At 41.1% G+C, this 18,838-nt stretch overlaps 2 protein-coding genes across 5 annotated transcripts in view; one reads left to right on the top strand and one right to left on the bottom strand.

Moving 5' to 3' along the window:
* DNTT (DNA nucleotidylexotransferase) overlaps nucleotides 1-15,661 on the bottom strand; it is a 146,502-nt gene extending 130,841 nt beyond the window's left edge. Inside the window, exon 1 of the mRNA XM_072931136.1 lies at nucleotides 7,288-15,661. The gene's annotated coding sequence lies outside the window, so the exon portion shown is untranslated. The remainder of the gene's footprint in view (nucleotides 1-7,287) is intronic.
* Nucleotides 1-18,838, top strand: part of BLNK (B cell linker) — an 85,787-nt gene that overhangs the window by 28,801 nt on the left and 38,148 nt on the right. For 2 of the 4 annotated variants that reach the window (XM_030276144.4, XM_030276143.4), the window contains exon 1: nucleotides 15,861-16,194. The exons of the other annotated variants lie outside the window; for them this stretch is intronic. In XM_030276144.4, coding sequence (XP_030132004.4) covers nucleotides 16,148-16,194 — 47 coding nt within the window. In that variant the 5' untranslated portion in view covers nucleotides 15,861-16,147. Of the gene's footprint in view, nucleotides 1-15,860; nucleotides 16,195-18,838 lie in introns of those variants that run through there. 4 annotated transcript variants of the gene reach the window in all.

Genomic DNA, 18,838 nt, shown 5'->3' with positions numbered 1-18,838 from the left:
ACATTAATTGGCAGGGGTGGGACTTCCTCGGAATTAGGATTCTGGAGTGTTTATAAGAGCTGTGGCTCAGATCAGCCATCAGGAAAGTCTCTGCTGCACCAGATGCTGGATGTTATTCTTCCTCAGAGCAGAAAGGGACAACTGTAATATCTGTAAAAGTACAAGTTCAATGTATTCCAGAACATAAAAGCTCTTTGCTTGTATTGTATTTGAGGTCAAATTTTCAGAATTGATTCATCTGCTACTTAGGGTTTTATTTAAGTGGTAAGTTTAACAAAGTGCTATGTTGAAAGTAATTTAAATAGAATTTAAATACAGTACTGAATAAGCAAATATAGATGTAATAGTTGAGAAATGCCTTCACATAACTTGTGGCAAATCAAGTTCATTTCAAAGAATATCCTTAATGTTCAAATATATTATTTCTCTTCTAGTACTACACCAAAATAATAATAGGGAGTTTTCTCTATAAACCAATGAAACCAAGAAGATATCAGTTTAATATAGAGTGTTGCTGCTCTTCATCTAATGGTTGTTACCATTCCATGTAGCTTTCCCCTCTATCACTAGCTGGGAAAACATTGATCTATTTGCAAATCCTTTTCTGAATTCTACTCTATTGGTAAAAAAGTAGATAAACTTGATGGCATTTTTACCCAATAAATTCCTATTCCTATTGATGGGAATTCATTGGGAGCATAGGTAAATATTCTTCTTGGTTTAATTTAATAGTTAACTAGATTAGTAAAAAATTGAATGGACTTTCTTGTGAAGCACTTTAGTCTAACGAAACATCATTTTGAGAGAAAATGTAGAGAGAATTAATATGAAGTCAAAGTCAGCCAAGGATACATTTTCTGTTTCTGACATACATGAAGCTGATCTGCTACAATATTGGGGCAAACAAATATATTGAACTTAGGCCAAGAGTTGCACTTCTACTGATGTAAGCATTCAAGTCTTGAATCCTAAAACTGTATATTGGAATAGTAAAAGTGTTTTGCCATATGAATTTCATTGACCAAAGCATTACAATTCCTTAAATTCAGTGTGGATGTCATATCCTTAGTACCAACTTCCAGTCTAAAATCTATCACTTACATCATACTACTTGCTACTGCAAGAACTGCCTGAGTTTCCAGCACTCACAGTTTAACTGGAGACAGTCTACATTGATCCACCTAAGATAGATGGCCTGCTCAACCTTGTTCATACAGCAGGTAATTCCCAATGGACCAAAACACTGAGGACAGATAAACAGAAAATTAATAATTGCCAGACACAGTGCAACTGAAATCCTGTGTTTCTCCTGGCAGTGGCCAGGGCTTCAGGTCTCTGCCTTTATCAAAGCTTCTTCATGAGGCTTCATCAGGCAGGAGTTAAGCTCTCTGACCACCAGCAAAAGCTCTTTGCCTTTCCCATTCTAGTTCAACTCTTGGTATTCTTGTTTTCAACAAGATTTTGAGTCCACAAGGCTGTAAGTGCTCTTTGAGATAAAAACACATAGTTATTCCCCATTCTGCTGGGACAACTCATGACAGGAGTACCAGGAGCAATCTGCAAAACAATCTACAGCCATGCTTGGGTGTGCTTCCCTGCCCTCTGCCCCAAACACCTCCACTAACTTAATGCACAGCTCTTTTCCCTCTAGCCAGTACCATGCTTGTTCTCTAAGGGGAAAAAATTGGGCAAAAAAGACAAAATGGTTTATCTGGAAAGAGGTTATCATAGAAGTTCTGTTTTGATACCCTTAAGTAAACTTTTTTTGCACTACACTTCTTATGAAGTCTCTTAGCATATTCTTTTGGGTTTACTATGTCAATGTTGGTTTTGACAGTCTAATGACAGCCCCATATAAACTAGTTCCCACCTACACTTGAAGCCACAGGTATGCCTAAATTGTTACTGAGCAACTACTGGATGTTAAGGTGAAATTACCAAGGTGCAGTCTCTACTAGTGTCTTGCCCTACCTCTGAAATGCAATAGTGAAAGATTTTCTTCCCCACTTGCTAAACAGTATCAGAAGAGAAGTGCTGCTTTAAAATACAGGACAGCAGAGTACTGAGTCACAAGTCCAAACCCTCTCTGGAGCTGCCAGGGTTGTGCAACAAACTGCTCTCACAGGTTTACATGTTTGCAGCAATCCCAACAGCATGTTGAAATCTCAAGCTTTGCTTAAAGCCTTTCCTCCTGCACAAGCACCATTGTAATTTTTAATCCACACAACAGACTCAGTTAATAAACTCTCACCCTGAAAGCCTGAGATCACCCAAAACACTGAACTACTTCACTCTCAAGAATGCCAGTACAACTGCACTTTGCAGATACTTCCCCTGAGAGCATTTTCAAACAACCCACTGATTCCAGCCATGGGCTCCTTTAGTCAGTGCTAACATTTATGCCAGGGAGAGCAATGTATAGAAGAACATCAAGCTACATTGAGGAGCAGTTTTTAAGAGAGTGCAGGTACTATAATCACCCTCATACCACAGATACACAAGAATACTGGAATTTAAGGCCTTTCCAAACACGCTGTCTTACTGTGCAAATAAGATTGATATTTATAACTGTATCCAGCAAAACCAGGCATATAGGATATAACTCAATTACAAACATCCAGAATTTGGAAGCATATCTCAAGAAAGGAATGTAATTACAGCTCCATCACTTCAGTGTAGATATTCAAGACTTACAGTATCAGATATTTATGCAGAAGTTTTTTCATAATGCTTTCAGCTTACCCAAGTTTCATTTTCCCAGGGACCATGAAATTAAAAGGCTGCCTTTATAGCTAATGTGATTAGAAATTCATCCCAGATCCAACTCAGAATAAATTTTGCTCTCAGTTCGGGAGCTCTGGGGGCTACTTTACAAAATCAGGATTGAAATCTTTCATCACAAAATCAGTACCTTCTATCACATGCTAATTCAGGAGCCTGTTCTGGCTGTGACAGATTGCCAGGTAAATGAGAAATCCTCACCTGTAAATCAGGTCTGAAGTGTCAAGTCTTGAGTTTACCATTTGGATATAGCAACATGCAGTTATAGAAGATCCTGGGTAGCAAATGAGCTGAGTTGCAGAACGCATAATTACAAGTTCTGTTTAATTATGGTGTGGGCAGCATTTGATCTTCTTTGCTTGAAATAAACATCTATCAATTTTCACTTCTGTGAAAAATGTTAATATTTTATTCCACCAGGAAATTATAGCATATGCAGAAAAATTAGCTATTCTTAAATCATGTAAGTATTCTGTAATTGATTTCTATATGAGTTTCTAACATATTTTTTATTTGATTTGATCATAATTTTTAAGAACTCCAAACTTAAATTTTCCATCCTTGCCTTCCAAGAATAGGCAAAGTCTTTTCCTGAATCATATTAATAAATTCTCGATTGTAAGAGCTGTTACATACCAGGAAAGTACCTCTGTAATGCTGAGGTGTTCCACTTGAGATGTCTGAACTTGCATAGGTCAAACTACAAGAACTAGAAATGTTACACATTAACATTTTTTCTGTTCTCTCCACTCACATTTTTTCTTTTATTTCTTTATTAAGAATATTAACAGCTTAATGTGGAAAATTCACTTTTCAGCTTTTACACAGACATCAACATTTACATACATTTAACCAAAGACAATTCCTAAAAAAAAACACTAATAAAATGAGATTTTTATGACAAGTAGGGTGCTTTCTTAAAAATATAATAAAGAGCTTTTACTGTCTCTTTAAGCAAGATGCAGCAGTACAGACATCTTGTCTTGTTCAAACAATCTGCATTTGGACTTTCCCCACTCCATAGAAAGCTTTGAACTGAAAAACAAAGGCAGTAGATGACTTCTATTCCAATACTTAGTAAGCAGGCAAGATTTTCCCCTATCCTTGGGATATACCATAATGTTTTCTTATTATGCTATATCCTTCAAATACCAGTCCTAACTCAGGCTGAATGCTTTATGTCTAAATACATAGATTTGGTTCTTGCTTTCATTAGGTTTTGTTGTAGCTTAAATGGCATTTAAAAAGCCTCCACTTATTCCCAAAACTGGAAAAGGCTAGGGCTGGAAATTCAGAAAATACCTCTTTATGCATCAAGACCTCCCAATAAAAAATGATACCTAAAAGGGACCAGAACAGGTTCCCAGTACATAAATCTAGTGTCACATACTATAAACATACTATAGAACACAATAAATATTCCAAAGAAAAAAAAAGTATCTGAATTTTACCTTAAATCACATTTTTATGCATTATCTATAGTCATTCTTAGCATAGGAAGTCTATGAGAAAAGTCTACCCAGACATCAAATACTTCTAGAAGTATCCATTGCCTGAAGATTAGAATGAATTCTGGATATTCTCCTGTTCACAGGAGGATTTAGGACATTTTTGTTCAGCAAAGCAGCACCATCCTGCCCTCTTTTACAGCAGCAGAAAATATTACACTTCTGCAGCAGAAAGGAGGCAACAGACACTTGCATTGCAGCAGTGCCTCCTCCATCCTGCCTTGAGAAATTGAGACCTTTGCAATGACACCAGTTACTCAAGGATGAGAGGAGCCCCCTCACAAATAAGGAGCATAAAGAGTAAGCTAGAAACTGCATTTGGCAGAGCTTATGGAGAGAAAACAGGTGTCTGTATACAAGAATCATTGGAATTCACTAGAGATTGTAATTCAGTCTTTGAAAAAGATTCTAGAAATAGTGGCAAAACAATTATCTCAAAAGCTTAAAATATAAAAAAATGCACAAAATATACAAGTTTTTATTCTCTGATCAAGTCCTGACATGCAGATATTTGCTAGGGTCTTCCTACTTTTCAAAGAGCAGAGTTACTGTGCTACTGTACTGCAGGTGTACTGTGCTACTGTACTGCAGGTGTGGTTAAAGTGAGAATGAACCTGACAGTGTTTAATCCCTGTGGTTCTGTGTACTATATTCCTGCCCCTGGGCTGAGCAGAAAGAATATATAGCAAAAGGTTTTCTTCATGCACATACCACTGTTAGACTGAATTATCACTATTGTAATTTTGAGGAAGGCCTCAGGGTTAAGATATATTGTCAGCATTGGAGAGATCATTTCCATTTTCTTGAAAATTGCACCAAGCAACGCCAATGAAATAAATTAATTTCATCCCTTCTTACTGAAAATAATCCCATTCTCAAACGGGGGATATTATCAAGACGTCACAAAAGAACTGATAAAGTATGAAGGTGTCAGAGAAAATCCCAAATTATCTTCCCAACACCCTTGATGCCATGATGGAAACCAGTTTCAAGCTGTCTGAACATCTCCTTGGTACATATTGTCCTCCCTATCCCAGTTAGGAAAGCACAGAGGCCAGATGCTGCAGCTTCAGCTGGATTATTTACATCCATATATATAACATATATATTAGTACAAGCCTAGAAGTGTCTCCAGAGTCGCCTCTTATTCACCTCCACTATTTTCCATTACACATTAAAATTAATGTTCAGGACAATTTATAAATTAGAAAATTATAGAATTAGTGAACTTTGCCCAAGCACTTATTATGCTACCCTGCCATGCTCAGCCATCTATGGAATGTCATTAGAGGGGATGAAGGTAAAAGTTATAAGTGTTTCTTTAATATTGAAACTATGCTCATTTTTAGTGCCCTTCAGCAAGATAGATAGATAGATCAGAGATTCACTTTAACAACAATGAGACAGACAAGAGATCTATCAGCTCTTTGAAGAGCAAGAGTGGCTCAGCCTTTGAGAACAAAGCCCGTGCTGGTCCAGGTGGAGGGACTGTAACATCCAGCTTCATCTCACTAAGTTTTTGTGAAAGTAGAAATCTTTTCCTTTGTTAGTACTCTAGACCAGCCTAAATAGCAACAGAATATCAGTCACATAGCAACTCAATTTGGGTACCAAAAATCAAAGAAATGGGTCATCTGTTTGGGACATATATGCAAATGACCTGCTTAGGTTTCTACACGAAGCCAGAAGCAAAGACCAGAAATTGAAGTTGTTGTCCAGATCACAAACCACTTCTTCAACAACATCATATTTCTGGGCAGGATCTCTTTCCTCCACCCTGTCAGTTGATGTTCTTTCCTTTTCTCTATTACATGTCTGTACTCAGACCATAGAGAAGAGGTTGATGTAGTTTCAAATCATTGGTCTTTCTTCCCTTTTAGAGAATCACATTTGTTAGTCAGAAAGTGCTGCACCTGGGACTCAAAACCAGAAGAAAATAACTTCTGACTCATTCAAGCAATGAAGTGTGAAAGGCCATTAATTTATAATCTCGCTTTAGCAGAATTCCACATGTGCCCCAGCTCAAGTACACACTGGGCAGAAAACAGAACAGATGTCTGGGCTCATTTTGCTACAAGTGCCCAAACTGGAGTCCTCTCAGTTTTTGGAAGAAATACAATATTTAATTTACAGCGTATTATCAACATATATTTATGTTCTCTGCAGGAGGAACATTTCAGTCTTCTTGCTTTAGACTAGCATCAGTGAAAATGGGTGAAAACACAACTTCTTTTTGCTTTTGTACAAGTATCTGGAGAGCTTCATTCAGTAGTTCATGTTTATGCTGGGATGTCAGGTGGTCGACGCACTATTTCTAAGATAGTGGAGGAAAGTATTAAACCAAATCATGTAAATTTTTTCAGTTCAGAAACGAGAAAATAACAGGTTGAGATGATACCAAACAATGAAAACTGTAATACTTAAATATGCGGTCATCAAGACAGGCAAAGTTGCAAAGTTACAAGACGAGCTGCAAGGAGAAGTTAAGGGACCATAGCAGGAGCATCAGATGCAGCTGCAAGCCAGACAGTTGGGGCTGCAGCAACCAGACACCTGAAACAGCTTCCGAGGAGGCTGCTCAGTGCAGCTGGGCTGGAAAAGATGAAGTGCACTTGGTAGGAATGCCACAGCAGCCCCTGGTGCAACAGAATTCAAGACCTGAAACCCAACTGTCTGAGACCCAAAGAATTAACAGCTTTGCCAAAAATACATATTCCAAAGATTTACCCCACAAAAAATGCAGATAAATATGCAGCATGCAAATAAACACCTTTTTACTAGCACCTTCCTTATAAAGTCCCTTTCCAAGAGCAAACAATGGGAGGAATGCAGGATTACCTTAGTAACACCACAGACACTGACATGGCAGCACTTGTGCATAACAGCATGCAGATGCATTGACCCTCATCAACACATGACTCAGGGCATCAGAAAGCCTCTCTGGATAGATCACCTGCAACCACCTAAATACAGACAGCATCATAACGTACATATTTACCCAATTATGAGTCACGAGCATCTTCATGCTGGCCTTCTCATTTTCAGTTCAGTGCTTCAGAGCATGGGTGCAGTGTTGGGACTGAGGAGTTACCATCAAGCACAGGAGCTGCTCAGATGCCAGAAGCAGGAACACTGCTCAAATGGATGCTGCACATGACCAGAAATGTCTTACTTCAAGGTGTAGCTCTGCTACATCTCGTTTCAGAGAGTGCTCAGCTGTCACCAGCTCCAGCACCATGATCCCCTGCCTCCCCCCAAATACAGTATAAACACATTTTGATTTTAGAGTCTTGATGTTTGTTTGTAATTCTTAGAAATAAAATTCAGATATGCTCTGAATTCTTGAAGAGGGAAACTGTTTTCAGGCCAGACTATGACCAGTCTTTTGCCACACTAACAGCAGCTTTCCTGTAGGATGCTGCAGTTCAGAACTACTCAGACCATGTTGGTAAAATTCACTAATATCCAGAAATTAAAAATATTGTACAGCTATCACCTATGCATATTATTCCTCAACTAACAGTCAGAAACTTTCTTCAATCACAAAATACTTTAGATTGTAATTTCCTCAATGCAGTGACCTTCTTGGTCTCTATTATAACCCTATATAAAAGAAGGAAATATTTTTTATAAATAATACAATGGATATTCAAATTTACATATATGTGTTTCTTTACATGTAGACTTCTGTCATATTTTCTTTCTTCTTTCCTTTCTGACTTTTGTATTCTCACTTTGTATTTTAAAACTGAAGAGAAGTTATTCTGAAATCCAGTGTTTGACAGTAAATATAGAACTTTTGGTCTCAGTATCCTCTGGGAGTGGAAAGATGCAGAATCATATGACCACAAACTTGTAAAGCAATTCTTTCAAATTATGTACTACAGCAATAAATGCTTCACATTATGATCTATAAAAATAATAACCCTCTCTGATATAGTGTTGGACTCCAATTCATCTGCTGCAGTTTTGTGAGCTTAATGCAATTAAAGTTACCAACTGTGTAAACATATCCTTAGCAACAATCCACAAAATTTGCAGCTGTAGACAACAGAAAAATTTCATGGCTGTAGTTACAAGTCTGAACAATTTTTCTCCACAGAAGAGAGTATTCCATTAAAGTCTTTATCTTTGGTCATAAAATGTTTTCTTGATATTACTTCAAATAGTAGTTTGATATTTATTTAGACAACAAATTCTCTTTATAGAAAGTCTATCATCTCCCTGATCATTTTACAAGGGTTTATTTTAGGGTTCTTTTTTTGTTTGATTTTTTTTTTTAAGAAGGTGGCATTTCAAATCCACTACATTTTTATGTGAAAAAACTTTTGAAACTTTTTCTGTTCAGTGACATCTCTTCTTCCAGAACACAGTGGCAGGCAATTCCTATTTTCCAGGAAATAGGAGAGAGCAGTCTTAAGCAAATGGAAACACATGAGAATAGAAAAGGCTACAGATAAAATTATTTTTCTTATTCTTAAGCAGGAATAGGAAAATGCTCAGACAGCATAATTATGATCAGTGACGTGCAGATTACCAAACTGTGCCACAGAATACACCCACCAACCCCTTCCCTTTGGCTGTATGTATTACAGGCCAGTACAGCAAAGAAGTGGTTTTAAAAATGTTAATTTTTAAGCATTTCTCAGATACTGAAGGCAGCATGGTATGTGTAACACCACTATACAAAAATGACCTTGTTTCAAGACATCCCTTTCACTTTGAAATTTTAAAAATGCGTGCAGCCTTTTGTTTGTGTGAGTAATTTCATCAGCAGGGACACAAACATATTTAAACCACTCACCATCCATGCCTGAATGCTGACTGATGCTCATAGGCACCTGCTGAAAGGAAGGACACAAACCTCTGCTTTTCCCTGCCCCTTCCCTGTGCTAAGCCTCATTCCCAATGCCAGGGTCCGATACCCCAGGCTGCCCCTCAGGGTAAATCCACACCCCAGCCAGGAGGGTGGATGGGAAAGCAGAATTGTCCAATCCAATCCTACTGCAACAAGGCCTCCAGAACAGGTCACTGCCTCTGAGACAATCCAATTTCAAATGCTTTGAGTTTGACATTAAATAATTGGTGTGTCTGTAGGAGCAAGTTTTGTGTTTCTGTATGCACATGAAACAGATGACAGTAAAACTGAAAAGCAGAAGTGCAGCTTTTTGCACAGTCCCCAGAGAAAGAAAACACATATTCTCAGCAGGTGCTAAAATGTGTCTGCTCAGAAGACTCTTCATGAGAAAATCCTACTACTGTTTTCACATCTTTGCCTGCAGTACATACCAACATGTATGACCTGTTTCCTCCAGTGAGCCTAATGACAAACCCAAATCCCATTCAATAAAATTTAGAGTTGCATTTTCATATGCAGCTCTTATTAATAGTACTGTAAGACTAGCTTTGAGTATGACATTTGGTATCCAAAATGATACAGAATTAAAGTTTTACGATTTCTAGGGTAGTTGATAGGAGTCTTCCAAAATCAACACTGTGGCATTAAGCCATTTGACCCACAGTGAGAAGACCAAAACTCATGAAAATCAGTATTATGTAAAAACACTTGGGACAGAAATGCACCCTCTTCTCATCTGCCAAGACACAACTACAGGCCACATGTAACTTTTCCTGTAGCAGAAGTGTTTCCTAGTTTAAAATGGCATATAACCATCCTGGGAAAGGAAAAAAATCCATTGAATTAGATATGCTGGAAAAAAAACAGAGATGTATTATTTTAAATAAAAAGCGGAACTGTTTCATCTGTTTGTAGCAATAAGTAAGTAGCAAATATAGAGAATACCATGAGAAATCACGTTCCAGAAACTCATGCTTTCCAAACACCACCTATGGGACACGGAATAGTAAGTTATGTAGGCAGCGTGTTGACCAAAATAGAAATAGAGGGGGCAAAAAACTATGTCTAAATTGACATCATTTTAAATAATAGCATTTTAGTGCATTTCTGGCCTGGTATGAAGTACCACAAATTTGCATTCAGATCCATATGATCAAGCACAAAACTCTCACAGGCAGCATGTGACCGTCTACCACTAATATTCTGTTTCCTCTCCACTCTTCACCACCACAGCCCATTGCTGGCACATCTTCCTATGGATATTCTGAAAGCAGAAGAAATCAAATGCATACAAAATACTAGCAAACAGCACATTCTGCTAGGAAAAAAAATGAGCTTGCAGAATGACTACAGATTCCAGTTCAGATTCACATGGTTTGTACTTGTGCTTTCTTCTGATGCAGATGTAGATGGCATCAGTTTGGGCTATTTTCATTCCACAGCCATGAAAAAGAGAACTGTGGCAATCATTTCCCAGCTTTCATGTGAACACAGACTGATCAAGCCAAATTCCTGTTACTGACCAGTTATATTTACATTCACATTACAGTGCTTCTATGGCTGGATCTCTCTCTTTAGTTCTCAGACCTCAAGCAGTAGATGCCTCTTTTAAATTGAGTCCTTCATGTTTGAATGCATATTGTCTTTGAAGAAATTATCAATCTGCAATTAAAGACATCCTGTAGCTATGGGCAGGGAGAAGTACCTCTGAGCTAGGTGAAACATCATGACCTCAAGACAGTAAAATCAGACAGATATTTGGAAGTGAATTATCAATTATTTTATGTATTGCTCTGGAGAGCTTATAGTGCTGCTCTACTGTCAGGATTTCCTAAAGGAAAAGCCAAGCAAAAGCTCACAAAGCTGTCTTTTAAAGAGTAAATTGTGCAATATCCTTTGATTCTCCACATTCCCCAAAATTAGGGAAGTCAAAATCAAAGAACACACTTGGCAAGAAAAGGTTGTACATGAAATTCTCTCCATTAATTCTTTCCTATAAAGAACAGTTGCATCCTTCACTCCTGAGTACGTCTAAGAAAAATAAAATGGCCCAATCACCTCTAATAATGTTGGAGAGAAAACTTGAATAGAGAAAGGGTTAAGAAATGGGTTTCCTAACATTACTGAGAGAAAAAAGTCTTATATGGCCATGTCATTAATAAAAATGAAACCTGGTAATCAAACTGACTACTTACTTCAAATCAGGTTTCTTGGCAGTTTTATATACATTGAAGGCACTAGACTGTATCTATGAGCATTAATGTATTCTGTAAAAAGTAGCTTCCTCTTGAATAGTCATGCATAGATTGAGATCCTTTGATGCAGCACTGTCTCCTCAAAGCATCAAAAATAAATGTTAAAGAGATTCCCTGTAAATTGTTTTCATCTACTTGCAGTTCTTTTTATTCAGCTTCTCATTCAAAACGTGAGTTTACAATTGTTTGCTTTTATCTCACCTGTGTGAAGCCCTAGAGGTTCAGAAATGGTGACTGAGAGCCAAAGCTGCACCTGTACCCTGGCTTGGACTTTTCTCACTTTCCTGCAGCTTGATTGCTCATCTCTCCTGTGTGCCAGAGCTCCTGCCTGGGATACATTCCTGGGGCTTCTTGCCATGCAGAGGTTGCTAAGGGTAGATGCTGCTGCATCGCTGAGCCTCACCGCACCAGCAGTCAGGATGCGGCTTCAGACATCAACCCAGAGCAAGAGCTCAAACAGGCCCCCAGGTTCCCTAGACTAATTAGTTCCCTAGACTACTATGTCACACAGGCATAATCTGTAACTTGTATTAAGACAGTGGCAGAAATGGTCTCCATAAAAAGCTGTTAGCATCAAAACTTATGCATCTTAAAGGAAGATATGCATAGCTGACATATTTAAATTTAATAGCTTCAGCAGGAACCCCTGACAAACCCAAAATCAGCATACAAACCATGTACTAGAAGGTATTAAACTAGGGAGCATTAATTTCAGTGGAAATAAAAAAAAAAAAAAAAAAAAAAAAAAAAAAAGCAGTCATCAAAGGAGTCAGAGAAAGACCTTCAGGCAAGTAAATACACCCATCTTGTCAGTGATAGCAGCCAAACCCTGGATTTTGCTTATTTCTCTACAATTGGCTCTCTATGAGGATGCTTTTTCTAGTCTAGGGACATCACTTAACAAGAACTAAAATGCTTTAGGCAAGTAATCTGGTCCTTTGTTTCTATGCTACAGGAGTATTTTATCTACTCAGAAATTCAAGGTAAAACAAAAAAAATATCCTATCAATAGGATACAGAAAACTGGAGCCCTGAAACAGGACATACCTGGCAATTGACAGCAAATTTTGACCAAATGAAGGTACGATGCTCACAGTCTTTGTGACAGAGATTGTTTCAGCAAGCCTGGTTTTGACCATGCCTCAGTGGTCTCACAGCTCTGAAACAGAAACCAGAACATGCCACCAGAATGGGGCAGCATGTGGAAGGAAAGAGCTGGTTGGAAAGAAACAGCAGAAAATAGCAGAGGGGGTAAAAACCAGGTTCTGTTTCTGAAGTTCTTTATCAATATTCTTTATCAGATGATAAAGAAGTTGCTTTTTAAAAATCTACCTATTTATGAGCATAAGTGGAAAATACACAGTCATATGGGAAAAGATGAGAGAGACCAACCCAGACCATGCCACAGCACTTGCAGGGAAGAGAAAACTATGTTGCAACAGACAGTAACATTTAGAAAATCTATTCAAGCATTTAGAAGGCCTTTTTCAAAGTTATAATGGCATTTTGAGTGTCAAAAATTTAAAATAGAAATGCATGTACATTCTGTAAGCCATCCTGCCAAGCGATTTAACTGGCAACTCCTGCATACCTGCATTAGGTAATGGTGACAAGAATTCATCCCCTATTCTTTGCAGCCATATAAAGGGAAATAAAGTTAGTGCCTATCTACATAACCACAAGTGTGGATGCAGGTACATAAAACATTAGATAAGAAAATACAATTTAGGTAAAAGGCTTTGGTGATGTTGCTCCAGGGAAGCAGTACTGTGGGAACACTTCTATAAAATGCCTCATCCAAGATTTCAAGACACATTTTTCTGGGACACCATTATGCCCCATACCGCTGTCCCTCAGTGGGCAGGCTGGCCCAGGCTCCCAGGCCATGCCTCAGCAGGGAGCAGCACAATCCCCACTGGCCCCAGATGTGCCAGGGAGAAGAGAGGTGACACAGGCATCCCTCAAAACAAATCCACATCTACCAAAACAGTCCCTGTGGCTGGGGAGGAGAGTTTCTTGTTAACCATCACTATGGTCAAGATGCCACCCACATGGTAAAAAAATCCCAGTTCCTCTTTGGTGTTATCCAGATGAGCATATTATGTCAAAAAGGGAGAGTTGCCAGGGTTACAACTACTGAAATAACATGACATTGCTGCGTGGCTCAAACCTACCACCGCCTCCAGGCTCTCCCAGGGCTCCTGAAGAGGAAGGCAGGGTGTTTCCTGCAGTGGGGGTCAGTCAGGCCCTGCCCCACCTCCAGCCTGGGCCCCAGAGACACTGTTTTGGGGTGAAAAGTAAGGCTGGAGGGATGGAGAAACTCTTGTTCCTTGCCCTGTCCCTGGTGCAGATCTGCAGGGCCACACTGCCGGCTGACGACTGCATCACGTCCATGTCCGTATGGGCTGTACAAGTCCACTTGACCACAGTCAGGATCAGTCCTAACATGGGCCAGCTGTGCAAACACCTGCTGGGCAAAAAGGAGAGGCCTAAGGCGGCTTGGAGGGGCTTGGCCAGGCCCTTCTTTATTTCAGGTTTTTCTCTAGTGGTTTTCCTATGTTGTTGCACCCAAATCAGCACTGGGGCAGATGGCCCCGGCTGACTTGGACGCATACCAGAAAGGGCTGAGCAGGTGCCACAGAATCTCATGAACAAGTCTTGTGTAATGAAGACTTTTTTAGGAGTAACTTCTTGGCAGCAATACCAGTCTAAGAAGTCACACGCCCTATTCCGCTCATCCTGTGCTGCACTCTCACAAACATCTGTGCACCAAATCAAACCAAAGAACTGATGCAGCTAAAACCCCCTATTTTTGTGACTTTTTGCTCAATTGTTTGTAGTGGATTCCTTCCCCAGTCCATGTCACTGCACAGCTACACAAACACAGAGGCCAGCAGATGACCAGGATGAGAAATCCTGTGTAAGTCAAGCCCTGAGTACACGGGACTGGGGGACTGCCCTGAGCATGACACATCAGCAGCCACCCCTTCGCAGGACCAGGGAGCTGACAGCACTGCAAGGACAGGCAAGAAACCTCAGCACTGGGCACTGCAGAATTTCAGACCCGTAGCTTTGGTTGAGTCAGGAAGAAACAAGGTTAAACCAGCCCAGTAATGCAGGCGGCAGATCCCAAAGGAAAACAGCCTGGGATTTCTGTGACAGCCATGCAAGAGGCAGTTATTGTGTAAGGGAGACCACTGCAGGAGCCTACTGAGCAAATCTCATATTCTGATGTGTTCAGATAAGTGGGAAGATTGTATAAGCAAAAGGAAAAATGACACAGCAATTTATTCATATCTACTTCTTCACACTGTCAGGCTGTTTCCCCAGAGTCACCTGCACTAACCAGGAAAGTCTGTTTTGCTCCTTCAGTTTCACAAGAAAAAACTTTAGTCAGTACAATCTGGCGAGAAGAATTCCATGGGAAAAGCTAGCCAAGTGGGAATAAGAATCCCACCAAGAAATACCTTTGTGTGTCCCCAAAGCATATTGTGACTTATCAAACATATTAACATGTTGCAGACGTACACTTTAAAAAAAAAAAAAAATAACTAATAGGTTTCTTCCCTAGAACAGCCTTAGGTTATAAACTAAGCTGCAGAGAGGCCAAAGATACAGAAGGTGAGCAACAAGAGTCATTCTCCAAAGGTGCAGAATTCAAATTAATCAGCCCTTCAAGGAGAAAGGCTGGATGTGATAACTACCTACATTGCCCCTCAAAAGCAACTAGCTGCCTCCAAAGTTCATCTTCATAGAGGAAAATACGGTTGAGCTTAAGACTGAGCAAAAAGTCCCAAGCTCAGAGATATCAGAGCCATAAAACACAGCCAGCTGCCTGCACCTTGGGTGGGAACAGCCTTGCTGTGTCTCTGGAAGGACCAGGCTTTTCTCCTGCCTTGGTTCAAAAACAGGGTTAAACCTTTTTTTTTTTCTATACAGTTACAGTCAAAAAAATGGGGATAAGATGGTGGCTTTCTCTCGCTTTAACTGGGGAACATCGAGAAAGGAAAGTTCCCACGCAGTATGTTCCCACCTGGCACAAGTTCATCAGGAGTGTAGAGGAGCGGGGAGGCGGAGAACCAGGCCCTACATCTCTCCCTGCAGCCAGTGAAGTCCCCTGGGCTGGGCAGGTGACAGCGAGCGGGTCACTGGCCCCGCTACGGCCCGCTGGGCTCGCCGCCATCCGCCGCTGCTCGGCCGGGCCCTCCGAGCCGCTCATGAGCCCCCAGAGCCGCTCCTCATCCACCGCCGAGCCGCTCCTCAGCCCCCCCAGAGCCGCTCATGAACCCCCAGAGCCGCTCCTCAGCCCCCCCAGAGCCGCTCCTCAGCCCCCCCAGAGCCGCTCCTCAGCCCCCCCAGAGCCGCTCCTCAGCCCCCCCCAGAGCCGCTCCTCAGCCCCCCCCAGAGCCGCTCCTCAGTCCCCCCAGAGCCGCTCATGAGCCCCCCGCGCCAGCGCGGCCCGGGGCTCCGGCGGCAGGGGCGGATCAGCGGGCCCCGCGCCCCCGTTCCCAAAGGCTCCTCCTCGGCTCCCGGCTCCGCAGCCACCTGTGCGCGCCCCGGGCGGGGCGGGGCCGAGCCGAGCCCCGGGTCCCTCCTCCGCCGGTGCCTGCGGGAGGGACGGGACGGGGAGAGGCTCCGGCAGCGCGGCGGGACCCGGCGGAGGGAGAGCCCGGCCCGGGGAAGAGGCGGCCCCGCCAGGTGCCGGGCCGAGAGCAGAGAGTCCCGGCGGGGCAGCGCTCACGGGCATGGACAAGCTCAACAGGCTGACGGTGCCGGCCGGGGAGAAGTTCAGGTAGGGGCTGGTCCGCTCCCGGTCTCCTCCGGGAATGGGGCTGCTGCGGGAAGGCAGCGCTGGGACGCGCGGCGGCACCGGAGGCGCCGAGGCACGAGGAAGTTGGCAGGAGTTTTAGAGCAAAAGGGAGTTTTACCCATTTTGACCCGGTGGCCAGGGCGCCGCAAGGAAGTGCGGGAGGTAAACACGGGTCTGGAGTGGATAACGCAGATTTCGAAGTAAAATAGGTGTCGGCTTCACCTGCAGCGCAAAGAGGGGTATTTTCAAAGTGTCTTCTTTCAAAGCTGTAAGGAAATAGTGTGTGGCTCATTATGATGTATGAGTCTTATGCAAATTAAAAAAACTTAATTGCTCAATGCTTTAATGTCTTATGAAGATGGCTTTTGCAGTTAAGTTTTGTAATGTTTCCTAATCTTCGAAAGAACTGGTGGAATAGAGGGAACTGGAAAACGGGAAATGTTCCTAAGTGAAGGAGAACAATGTTAAATACAGGGTTTGAGAGGAAAAAAGCAGAAGCTGGCCATTACTGAAGTATTTTTAGTGTGTCTCGATTCATGTACTGCTATAGTTGGCACCTCAAGGCTCTTTCATCATGACTTTTTGTATTTCTGAATACTTAAAAGAAGTTCTGATTCAGATTAAAGTAACATGGAATTCTTTTCCTCTAAAAAATTAGGATGAAATACTGTAAAATATTTTTCCTAAAATAAGTTATACTTAAGCACTCAATACTAACTTATAAACCCTTCTCAAATCTCTCTCCTTCTCCCCAGAAACCTTCATGCAAACTGGAATAATCCCTTGTAAAGCTAAATTTCATGGAATGCAGTTTGTTGATATCTACTCTCTCCATACTGTGGCGATATTGTTGTGGGGGTTGTTTACTTGCAGAGCTGCAGTGACGCTTAGCTCTTCAGCCAGGCACACCTAATGAAAGCCAAGCAGGCTGCATCCTAAGCCCAGCCAAGGACTCTGTGGAAGATTCAATGGACGGGGAAAGAACGCAGGGAATCTCCTCATTGTCTGCAATTTACCACCTTAAGTAGTCTGAACTGGTTTAAATGGTGTCAGAGCTCAGTGTTGGTCTAAACTAGCAATCTATAACTAGTTGAGAAACTAGATGGAAAGATTGTTTCCCTCCATTACTGCTACATAAAAAAATAAAGTACACACCCTCTGCTGTCAAAATTGTAGCTGGGATTCTCCTTATGCACTTTTGTAAACAATTAAAGCAGGATTGCCTTCAAGTACCTAAAGTGGGTCAACGTGTGAGGGTTTTAACAGCCCACACCTTTTTGTGAACTGATTCAAAAACCCTAAACCTGAAAGGCAGCACCACCCCTCTGCTGCATCTTCACGTAGATGACACTCTCCATTTCATCTGAGGTATTAATATTGTTGTAAAATAGGGAAGTAGCTCTGCTTTCCTGTATTAACTTGAAGTATTACCAGTTACTTTTTCTCTCCTCCTCATGACCAATCCAGCCTATTTGTGCAGGGAATGTAGGAGCGTTTCTCAAGCGTGTGAGCGTTCTCGCCACACACAGTGGACGCGTGTGCTTCAACTTGAGCATGTTGAAATACTCCTTAGAAATATGGATATGGGGCTACAAAATCTTACTGTGGTATCAGAATTTTAAAACCTGAAGGCAGAGCTTTCCATGAGTACATATTCACAGGCTAAATTTAAGAGAGATATGCAAATACAGGAAGAGCTCAACATAACGTGGTGGGAGCCCTTTCCTCCATCTTTGAAGCACCTGGATACCCCCTCGTGCTCTTTGACCTGTTGGCAGTGCAGTTGACTTCCTAATACCACACCTGTCTGCATGGAGCACACACAGGTGGTTCAGAGTTTGTACATGATCTAAATGGTTATGTCAAAGATCCTATGTTAAGATGCCATGCCAAGAAATGTTCCTGCCATACATAGTTTCAATTTATGTGATTATAGTTTGCATTTTTAAAGACAGCTTTTTTAAAATTTCTGCTTTGTAGCAGTAAAAATTAAAAACGCACTACTGTTGAGTATGAGAGAGGGTATTTTGATTTTTTTTAAGTGTAGACCTGAAAAACTAGATATTATGTGGTTTTGCTATGCTCAACTATTCTCCATGGGTATAGTTGAGCCTAGAAGATGTAACTTTTTGTTGCACTAGCAAATCTTGCATCAGATCTGAATTCTTAACAGGTTGCATTTGTTAAGTTTATTACAACAATAAGAACTATAAAAGTTCTTATATATCTGTCTACCTAACATGTTGGGGTATGTACATTGTTTGCAGTTAAGCCACTCAACTACCTTCAGTAATAGTTGGACAGGAATGCTGAAACTTCATGGAATTCTGGTATTAATTTCTATTTAGTGTTTCTTATAAGTCATGCACAGTATTATACAAATATTCCCTCAGAGTACATTGTATGTTCTAACTGCTTCCTTATAGTCAGGAAAAATTAATTCAAAGGCTTGGTTATTTATTGTGAGACAAACTAATCTGTGGTGTGTGCAAGTATCTTGGTACTTTGAATTGCTTCCCAAAGAGTGGAATGAATGCATGAGCAATAGCCATACTGCCATGGCAAGCTCTTGCGTGCCTGGATTTCAGACTGAACTTCAGGGAAAAAAAAGATTATGCTGCAAACA

The sequence above is a fragment of the Taeniopygia guttata genome, chromosome 6 (assembly GCF_048771995.1).
Source record: "Taeniopygia guttata chromosome 6, bTaeGut7.mat, whole genome shotgun sequence".
In the NCBI taxonomy this organism is placed as follows: domain Eukaryota; kingdom Metazoa; phylum Chordata; class Aves; order Passeriformes; family Estrildidae; genus Taeniopygia; species Taeniopygia guttata.
The sequence above is the reverse complement of the archived record's forward strand: the minus strand, read 5'-3'. Positions and strand labels throughout refer to the sequence as shown.